This window comes from Eubalaena glacialis, chromosome 3 (genome assembly GCF_028564815.1).
Source record: "Eubalaena glacialis isolate mEubGla1 chromosome 3, mEubGla1.1.hap2.+ XY, whole genome shotgun sequence".
NCBI classification, from domain to species: Eukaryota; Metazoa; Chordata; class Mammalia; order Artiodactyla; family Balaenidae; genus Eubalaena; species Eubalaena glacialis.
In genome coordinates this window covers 165,917,603-165,928,128 of record NC_083718.1, presented here as the reverse complement: position 1 = coordinate 165,928,128, position 10,526 = coordinate 165,917,603, and the positions used below count along the sequence as shown (strand labels likewise).

The following is a 10,526-nucleotide window of genomic DNA, read 5'->3' as shown; positions in this document are numbered from 1 at the left end:
TGGGATGCTCAGGCCAAGCACATTTAATAATCCTCACTGGGAGAGGGTTGAAAACTATTTGACACATTCCCTAAACCAGTAAATCAGAGATTCAGATAAATAATGATCCAAAGGGGGGACTGTCATCTACCCCAAGGCCACAGAAAGATAACTAGAATTCTGGGTCCCAGGGTGAGTCTGGGAGGTGGGACCCTGTGAAAGGCAGCTGTGACAGGTGATGTCTGTCAGACACCAGCTTCTGGGCTGGCCCTGCTCCCTTCCCAGGTTCTGGGCGGGGAGGGAGAGCAGGCTTTGGCTCAGTAGAACTCTGGAGGAACCTGAGTGGGGACCAGGGCTGGCTGAGGGGACAGGCTCACTTATAGTTTTTGGAGGGAAATTCCCGCCGGCCTTTCCCCTTGCCGCCAAAGTTGCGCACCCGATGGATGACCTGCAGCTGCTGCTCGATGGTCGCGGTGATGTTCACATCATCGGGGATGTGGACGTAACGGACATTCCGGCCTGTCACAAAGAGGTCATCCAGCTCGACCTGATGCCCCCAACGGTCCGTGTAGGTGACCTGGGCCAGGCGGATGTTCATGAAAGCATCAACGTTGTCTATGCGTCCGCGGGCCATGCTCTCATCCCGCAGGTCCACGGTGGTGACCTGGCCCTGGAGGCCCTGCAGCAGGATGATCAGGCTGTTCTCGGAGATGGTCCGCTCCTTCACTGAGTGGCTCACTGCCATTCTTCCACACTGCGGCTGCTCGCTCTGGGAGGGGCACACAGAGGGGAGCTGTGGCAGGCTAGCGGGTGCGGTTGCTAACTCACCTCCACCAGGTTTTAGCACAAAATCCCCAGCCCAGACATCCCCAAGTCTGCCCACCTCCCCAACTTCTTTGTCTATGGAGCACCCTTAGGTGCTTCGTGTACACACCTCAGAATCCTCACAACACCTTGCAAGCCAAGGATCACTTATATTCACTTTATAAATGAGGAAATATGGCCGGGAGAGGTTAAGTCACTTGCCCAAGGTCACACAGGTGATAAGCGGAGGTGCTGGGATTCAAATCCATCGCTGCCTGACTCCAAACCCCACACCAGTGGTTCTGAACCCTCACTGTATGTTAGAATCATCCGCCGAGTTTTTACCTGGCTGCCACACCCCAGAGGTTCTGATTCATTTGGTCAGGGGTGGGGCCCAGGTATCCTATTTTTTAAAAGCTCCCCAGGTAATTCTAATGTGCATCCGAGTTTGAGAACCACTGCTCTAAAGTGTAGTTTACACCCTTGCTACTCAAAGTACAGTCTGTGGACCAGCAGTTTCAGTATCACCCAGGCACCTGTTAGAAATGCAGAATCTCCAGGCTTTCCCCGGACCTACTTAGAGAATCTGCATTTTAACGTGACCCCTAGGTGAACCACCAGTTCTCAAACAATCGCCTGCATCAGAATCACCTGGAGAACGTGTTAAAACACAGATTGCTGGGCCCCCCTTTCAGTTTCTAACTCAGTCGGTCTGAGGTGGGGCCCAAGAATGGGCACTTCTAAAATATTCTCAGTTGATGCTGATGTTACTGGCCTGGGGCGCACTGAGAACGATTGGTCTACAGGATGCTGCCACCATGTAACCAGAAATTTAGATAACTGATTGAAAAAAAAATGGTAGCATATACAGCACATACGTTTTGAAGGTAGAGAAATGGAGGTTCCGACTCCCCACTCCACCCACACTCTGTAAACGTAGGACAGTTACTTAATGTCTCTGAACCTGTTTCCACGTCTATTAAACCATAGGCTAAATGAGGCTAACAAGCTCTCACCACACTGAATGTATTTTCCTTTGCGTTCGATTATGCCCTGATGCTCTATTAATGTAACTTTGTCTTATCTATCCCCCATTTTCAGACCTTGAGTGCAAGTTGGTGGAACTTTCTTTTCTTTCCTTAAGACCTCACTGATACCGACAGGGCTGTGCAGGGTGGCATTAAGTGTGGCAAGCTACCCATACCACTGACGAGAGGCTAGGAGCTGGGCCGGCCGACTCTAACGACCCCACCCAGGCTTCACCAGGAGTACGTGCCCAAGCAAGGGTTTGGGGCAGCACACTGACTGCAAAGAGGCAGGTCTGGTCTCGAGGACGGGCTCGGCCACTTCCTAGGAGGGCGACCTCGAGCAAGCCACTTGGCACCTTCAAGCCTGTTAGCCAGTCCCTAAAAGGGGGATGGTGATCACCCTTTACTCACGGAGCGTGGGAGTGGGCTTGGGTGAGGAGCTACGCTCAGCAATCGGGAGGAAAACGCTGGCCCCGCTCCCGCCGCCTCCGCGGCTCCTGGCTCCCCAGCGTTCCGCCCCTGGCTCCCGGACCCACCGCGCGCGTTCCTTCCGCTGTCCCGCTGCGCGTCGCCGCCGAAACTAGCGAGCGCCTAGCCGGGCTGCTCCTCTCCCGCGGCCGAACTGAGAAGCCATGACAACCGAGGGGCCGCTCTGCCCTCCCGGAGCATCGAGAGCGCGGCAGCGCGCAGGGCCCACGACCCCGCGGCGGGCCCGGAACTACAATCCCCAGAAGGCCTCGCGGGCGCGTGACTCGCGCTCCTGCAGCCGCGGCCTACGTCATTGGCTTCGCTCCTATTTTGGAGTCATTCTTCCGTTCAGCGAATCCGGTCGTCCCTCCTCCGTGGGGCAGTTAGTTCCAGAACCCCCGCGAATACCGAAACCAGGGATGCTCAAGTCCCTTCTATGAAGTGGCGTCGTATAGGAGGGTTCCGCATTCGCGGATACGGAGGGCTGGCTGTATTCATTGAACCTTCACCGTGTGTCGGACACTTTCCCAGGCTCTGGTCGTAGGGGTGACCAAGGAGACAAGCTCCATGATCTGATGACCCGACCCTTAAATCTACTGGTGGGGGGGAGGCGGGGGAGTCGCCTATGAGAAAAAGAAAATTATGATAAAATTTCTTCAGAGAATTAAAACGGGTCGATGTTATAGTGACTGGGTGACCTGTTATTGGACTGTCAGGGATGTCCTGAGAAGGTGACATTTGACATCTGAGTTGAGATGAATTACATGAAGCCAAGCTCGTGAACGCTAGGAGAAGAGCACTGCAATTAGAGGGAACAGTTTGTGCAAAGGACCTGGTGCAAATGAGCTTGACACTTTGGAAAAACGGAAAGGCCAGTAAGACTGGGACGAGTAGTGTGACAAGAAGTCGGATAGGAAGGCAACAGCCAGGGTATTTAGGATTTTGCAAGCCAAGGTAAGGCGTTTGGATTTCTGGATTAGGAGTGCAGGCTCTGGAGGCTGTGCCTGGGTTTAAATCTGCCCCTTGTTAACTGTGTGACTTTAGACAAGTTAATTATCCTCTTTGTGCCTCAAGTTTCCTTATCTGTTACTGGAAGTGCAACAATAGGCCATCAAAGGAGAGTGACAGGATCTAATTTACATTTTAAAAGGTCATTCTGTATAGCCTTGGAAAAGCTGCTTATCTTCCTTCAGCCTCAATTTCATTAGAAAAAAGCAAAACATAATGACTAACTCAGAGAATTGTTTTAAGGTTTTAGTGACCTTCATTAATGTGTGAAAGCACCTGGCACACAGGAGAAGCTCAATAAGAGTTAGGCTTGTGTCATTCCTTTATCCTCTCATTCACTGGTTTCCACCTTCCCCAGGAGCCTTCTCTTTTTACCAGTCATCACAGCTGGTCTCTTCTTATCCTAAAAATTGAAATTGTCTTTCTCCTCCATGCATGCTACTCTTGTTTTCCTACCTTCCACAGTAGAACTTCTCAGGAGAGGCCCCTATATCAGTGGTTCTCCAGTTGCAGTCCCTTTTCCAACCTCATTTCTGTGTGAGACTGGATTTTCTTCATGTACTTCAGCCAAGACAACATAGCACAATGGGCTGAATGCAGAAGCAGATATGAGAATCCAACTGTCTTCTGTTGTGATAGACATTCAAGAGATTTGCAAAACTGTAAAGCAGTGTCACTCTTCTCACCATATTTTTTCTTTTGGAAAATATATTTATTCTAAAATATAAATATGTTAATGGGTCTGTTGTTATTTAAAAGGGAATTAATATTAAAATTTTAATTTCACATATATGTGATTACCATATATATATATATATATATATATATATACACACATATATATACACACATACACATATATATATCTCCCACATAAACAAACACTTTTGGGGGTTTTCAATAATTTTTAAGAGTACAAAAGTGTCCTGAGACTGAAAGTTTGAGAACTGCTGCTCTATCCTGAAGGCTTTCACTAACTCACTCAACTCACTGTAATCTGGCTTCTTCTCGAGTATTTTGAGTTCTACTCCCATTAACTTCTCTGAAGAAGGTTACTAATGATTTCTTTGTTCTTAAGAGAACCTCTGTCTCTTTCTTAGTCCTTACTTCCATGATCCTTCTCAGTGATTGACCATATTGACCATCATCCTCCTTGGTAATTTTTTTCCCCCTGGGGCTTTGTATCACTTGGTTTCACCCATTTCTCTGATTGTTTCTTCTCCATCTCTCTTTTTTAAACCCCACTTCATTCTGCTCCCTAAACATGTGTGCTTTTTCTGGGGCTGTATTCCGGGCCCAGCTCTCTTCTTAGTCGAGTATCTCTTTGCCACCTACTACTATATGCTGAATTTCTTGCCTACATCTCTAGCCCAGACTGCTCCACAGAAGAGCTCCATTTCCCAACTGTCTGTTGCTTATTCTCACATGTGTCACTGGTACTTGGAACTCAGCGTGTCTATAGGACAAGTTCATCAAGTCCTTCCCAAATGAATTGCTACTCTGAATTTTTCTATTTCTGTGGTTGCTACCACCATTTTTCAGCTACCCAGGTTGGGCACCTTGAATAAGCTTGACAACTTCTGTCATTTCCGGATTCACCCACACCTGTCACAGTCACTGAACTCTGAAGATTCTTTGGAATTTGTCGCCCAGCCTTCACTTGCCTTTTTATTCTGACTGCCACCATTCTAGTTGAGACCCTCTTTTTCTCATGTAATTCATTATAAAAGCCATCTTATGGGTCTTTGTGTCCCATGATCCTTTGCGAACAGATTCAAAGTACAGTTATGATCTTATTTACCTGCTAAGAAAATAATCAGTTCACTAGCAGAAGAAAGTTTCCAGTGCTGACATTGATTTGATTCCAACTTACCTTCCAGCTGAATCTCCTTCAGGTTCTCTACCCAAACTCTCCAAACAGTGTTTCTTAAAGTGTGGTCTGGGAACCAGTTGCCTTAAAGTTATCTGGAATGCTTGTTAAACCCAACCCCACACCTACAGACTCAGGAGTGGAGCCCGGGGATCTGCACATCTAACAGTGTACACTACAATTGGAGACCTGCTGCCCTCCTTTCTAGTCAGACTCAGCAACCCCCAGACAAGCCCTGCACTCTTGTCTCTGCCTTTGCTATCCTGCTCCATCTGCCTGGGATCTTCTCTTTTTATCTATAGATGTTAAGTCCAATCCCTCCTTCAAAGGCTGGCTCCATTGCTGTACCTTTCTGAAGTCTTCCCTGACTACCCCAATTGGGAGTGACGCTGATAGCGTATTGCTTAGTATATGTTTGCTTGTTGCATGCAGATTCACCATAGTTATTACGTAAATCTTGCTTCTCCTGCTCGTCTCTTGGGTGTTGAGACAGGGAGAAGGTCCTAGGAAGCCCAAATGCTTCACCCTACAAATAGCAGTTGCAGGAGGGACTGGTTTTATGAATGTGGTGAGAAGGTGATGGGGATTTGAATGAATTGGTGGCAGTGGGGTGGAAAGAAGGGATGAGTGTTAAAGACTCTGAAGAGAGCTAATCCGAATCCTTGGGGGCTGATTAAATCTGGAGTGTGGTTTGCAGAGGGGGAATCAATGATTTAAATTTTAACACTGGGTATCCAGAGAGGTGGTGGTCCATTGATAGGAATAAGAGGGTTGGGGGGTCATGCCTGTGGAGGGTATCTCATTTTTTGGCTACTCAGACACCGAACTCCTTTCCCATTTGGGGAAATCTGACATTCTATGAATTTCAGTGGGAGGTGAGGTTCTGCTTCCCACTCCAGATGATTTAAAGGCCTTGTCAGGTATGGCATGGGCTTGTGACATAAACTCAGGCATTATCAGATTCTAAATCTGGAGCAAGTGACACGAACCAGCAGGAACTGTTTAGGCTCCGTCCTGGTGTCTGCGTCATCCAGTGCCTCATTCCTGGGGGTGCTGCTGGTGCTGGAGTGCTTTCCTATGCTGCCTGCCCTTCCTCGGTTCCTGGCCATTTCCCATGGTCCTTCAGTCTTCCTGACAACTGTGAGTTGCCTGAAGCCCTTTCAGTAGATTCCTTCTCTACCTAAGTAGCCAGAATTAGTTCCAGTTTTTTTTGCAACCTGAAACCCAGACAAGGGTCCACTTGAATTGAGTTCAAGAGCCTTGAATTTCCCTGTTCCCTTTAGATGAGCTCTGTTGTGGTTCTGAATCCAGTTGTCAGAGGATCACAGAATCCTGAGAGTTAGGGCGATTCCCAGGTCACCTGCTCCAACTTACCACCCAGGGTCCAAATCCCCACTCCAACCCCCGCAGATCCCCCCGTAACCACTGCCTGAGACTCCAGTGACCAGCAACTCACTCCTGTGCCAGCTGTTTTACTCCATTGTTGAGAAGTTTTGGGTAACTAACTTCTACCCATCACTTCTGGTTCTTTTCTATGGAGAACTGTCTTATTTTGTATTATATTTAAGAAGGTTCTTCATGCCTTTCAAAAGTGAAGTAAATGTCCTGAATAAATAAAAATGTCGTCAATGTTAGACACTAAGCTTAGGGTGATGGAGCATCTCAGGGAAAGCGAGTCTGCAGTCCAGGTGAGGGGGGGGATACAGAGATTTGTGAGTTAATAGTACTGGTTGAAAATAATGGCCTCTCTGAAAAAAGGGATGCAAAACAATTTGCAGAAGAATGCAAACTAAGCACTGCAGGGCACTTAAAACATTTGGTCAGCACTGGGGCAAGAGTGCTGGGGTGAGGGTAACGGATAGGGTGAGGGTGAGAAATGGAGTGTGAGAGAGAGATGAGGTGAGATTGAGGATGGGGGTGGGGGGAAAACGCCAGGGATGAAATAAGGATCCTCCAGCAGTTGCCCTGGCCATTCTGACAGACTTAGAAACGGCTACATTAATGCCCGCATCAAAGACGGGCCATCCTCAATCAGAAGCCACCGAGGGAGAGAGGGGAAGCGTGGTCAGAAATCAGTAGGATTTGGGACTTTCCTGGTGGTCCAGTGATTAAGACTCTGCACTTCCACTGCAGGGGGCACGGGTTCGATCCCTGGTCAGGGAACTAAGATCCTGCAAGTGGGCCTGGCGTGGCTGGCGGGGTGGGGGAAAGAAAAGAAATTAGTAGGATTGGAGCCCCCAAGGACAAGGGTGAGAGAGTTTTAGGAAAGAAAAGGGTCTTGAGCAGGGCCACGGAGAATGGGGAGCAGAGAAGGTGGTGGGGTCCAGCAAAGTTGAGGCCTGGAGACTTGAGAAGGGACCTACCTGTGTAGTGACAGGAGCTATATGGGGAGCAGGAGGAAGGAAGGCGAGGCGGCTCGGAAGCCTGTAGAGCTGGTGAGTGAGCTGAGGAAGCCCTGGAGGAGCAGAGGCCGTGCTGCGTGGGAGTGGGTTGGACCGAGGAGCTCCCCAGCTGCCATTTGGTGAACTTCTTAAAACATTAATTAATTAATTAATTAATTAATTAATTTTTGTCTGCGTTGGGTCTTCATTGCTGCACGCGGGCTTTCTCTAGTTGTGGCGAGCGGGAGTTACTCTTCGTTGTGGTGCGCGGGCTTCTCATCGCAGTGGCTTCTCTTGTTGCGGAGCATGGGCTCTAGGCGCGTGGGCTTCAGTAGTTGTGGCTCACGGGCTCAGTAGTTGTGGCTCGCGGGCTCTAGAGCGCAGGCTCAGTAATTGTGGCACACAGGCTTAGTTGGTCTGAGGCATGTGGGATCTTCCCGGACCAGGGATGGAACCTGTATCCCCTGCAGTGGCAGGTGGATTCTTAACCACTGCACCACCAGGGAAATCCCCGGTGAACTTCTGAGGTGCAGAAAGGGGTCTGGGTAGGGTAAAAGAGATAAAAGATGTGGTGAGGTATAGAGGAGAGGCGAGGGAGGGCATCTGACACAGGTATTATCTTCTCAGTTGTAACTGAAGCTGAGAGGCCTTCTGGATATCCAGAAAACCCAAGTCAAGCATCCTTGACCTTCCCCTCGAATACCTGAAAAAAAAGTCAGCCCCTGGGGAATTTTATAAAGAGCAGGAGGGTGGAGTGATCTGAAGCCAATGTGCACATCTAGGATTTAGGAGTCTTGGGTCTGCCCCCAGCTCTATAAAGCTTTCTTTATAATACTTATTTTATCCTTTGTGTGTTTTAAAGTTGTATGTATCAAGTAACCCTAAAATAAAGAGAAACAATATATGAAGTTTATAGACAGTGGTTTTGGATGAATTATGTAAGAGATGGGAATTTAAACAACTTCCTTTGTTGTAATTTCAGCTGTCTCTGTGACTTTCTTTTTTTTTTTTAATTTATTTATTTTATTTATTTATTTTTGGCTGCGTGTGGGCTTTCTCTAGTTGCGGTGAGCGGGGGCTACTCTTTGTTGTGGTGCGCGGGCTTCTCATTGTTGTGGCTTCTCTTGTTGTGGAGCACGGGCTCCAGGCACGCGGGCTTCAGTAGTTGTGGCTCGCGGGCTCTAGAGCACAGGCTCAGTAGTTACGGCGCACGGGCCTAGTTGCTTCCAGGCATGTGGGATCTTCCCGGACCAGGGCTCGAGCCCGTGTCCCCTGCATTGGCAGGTGGATTCTTAACCACTGTGCCACCAGGGAAGCCCTCTGTGACTTTCAAGAAGTCACTTTTATTTTTTTCCTCTTATTTTTCTCCCAGGATACGGGACTAGTGTTAATGACCCACCCTGGCAGGTCCTTCACCTTCATAATGAAATTGAAAAAAAAAAAAAAAAAAAAAAGGGCCACACCTAGTGGTGTGGCCTTGCTAGGCCTAATGCAGCTGGGGTTTCCTGTGGTTCTGGGAACTAACAGAGAAGGTAATGTTATTTTTGACATCAGAGGAGCAACTGGCCAGAAACAAAAAGAACACAACGTGTGTATGTGGGGTAGTGGGGGGTGTTAAAGGGGATCAAGTAATCCAGAATAATCTCCATCGGCCTTTGGAACGCATCTTGACATTCTCATCTGAAAAGATGTGGCTATGATCTGAGAATTTACTTCACGTTGAATCATGAAACTGGGCAGGGAAGATTCAACTGTGAAGAGGGTTCTCCAGCCCAGTCCCTTGAAAACGCTTCTTTTCACTCCCTCTGCAGCCAGCTGTCCAGGAATTTGGCAGCTGAAGAGGAGTTTTCCAGGGCATAATTCAAAGGGAGGAAGGGGGAGGTAAACAGTGTATCAGTTTTTGGATTTTAATTTGGGTCTTTACAATTCGGTATTATGCAAATATATATATATTTTTATATATATATATATATATATTTTTTTTTCCCCCTAAAATTTGCATTTGTCTTTCTGTGGTTTCCTGTGGCTTGAGTTGGTCTCCATGGATGTAAACCAGAGTGACAAACCAGGTGGAAGAGGATGAGGGAATCTGATCCTGTTCAGACTTGGGGATCTCCAGGATCTGGTTATGATGCTTGGATTTGTTTCTCACCTACCAGGATCTGGATCTAAGGAAAAAAGTGAGTTTATCTTTTAAAATTGTTACATACTTATGTGGACTGCATGGGATGACTTTCATCTTAGAACTAAGGGCTAAATACGTTTCCTCCTTTTTTTCTTCCCCTTCACTCTCAATTTTTATTACATCTTTCTTCTGGGAGCCATTAAAGTACTTTTGCTCGGAAGGCTTTTCTAGAGCTTTGCCTTGCATGTTCTACAGGGCCTTCCAACACTATGATAAGGACAAGAGCAGGACAGTTTAAAACTTAGTTGAGAAGAGGTAAGTCACAGAGTTGCTGAAAGAGAGCAGATATACTCCCAAAGCATGGAGTGGGGCGGGGGAGTGCGGCGTGGGTAAAATTCCAGTTCTCAGACCCCACCTGGGGCAGGGCCTAAGAATCTGTAAACCCAGCAACTTAGCTGGGGCAAGCTGGCTTTGAGTCAGTGAACTAGTTCTTTTCCTTTCTTACAGATGAGAGAACTGAGGCTCGGTGAGGGTAACTGCCTAAGACGCTGTGGTGAATTTGGGGAAGGGATGGGGACCGCGGTGTGCCTTCCCTCGGAGCGCACTGGGCACTGTTGTGTGACACCCTCAGACCCCGTGGCCTGGTGTTAAACGAACAATGATGCCTTGTCAGTACTCAGTCCACATTCTTGCCAGAGTAATCCTTGCCTTCTTTTTCCTTTGCTCCCTCCCGACTCCCCTGCTTTCTCTGGGTACCCTGAACCACCATGCAAATAAACTTGTTTTTCTCAACATTTGTGCAAGTCTAGAGACATGAAACGCAAAGACTGCCTCATCACCAGGCTTCCTTACCAGAGATCTGT

At 47.9% G+C, this 10,526-nt stretch overlaps 1 protein-coding gene across 2 annotated transcripts; it reads right to left on the bottom strand.

Moving 5' to 3' along the window:
- Positions 1-2,524, bottom strand: LSM10 (LSM10, U7 small nuclear RNA associated). Of its 2 annotated transcripts, none has more exons than XM_061186781.1 (2): positions 2,223-2,524; positions 1-748 (listed from the first exon to the last, which is right to left on the bottom strand). In XM_061186781.1, exon 2 carries the CDS (start codon positions 722-724, stop codon positions 353-355), a length of 372 nt encoding a protein of 123 aa, XP_061042764.1. In that variant the 5' UTR covers positions 725-748; positions 2,223-2,524; the 3' UTR covers positions 1-352. The 2 variants fall into 2 exon arrangements, with proteins under 2 accessions (XP_061042764.1, XP_061042765.1); XM_061186782.1 differs by having other exon boundaries at positions 2,348-2,524.
- Between the last annotated feature and the right edge of the window lie 8,002 nt (positions 2,525-10,526).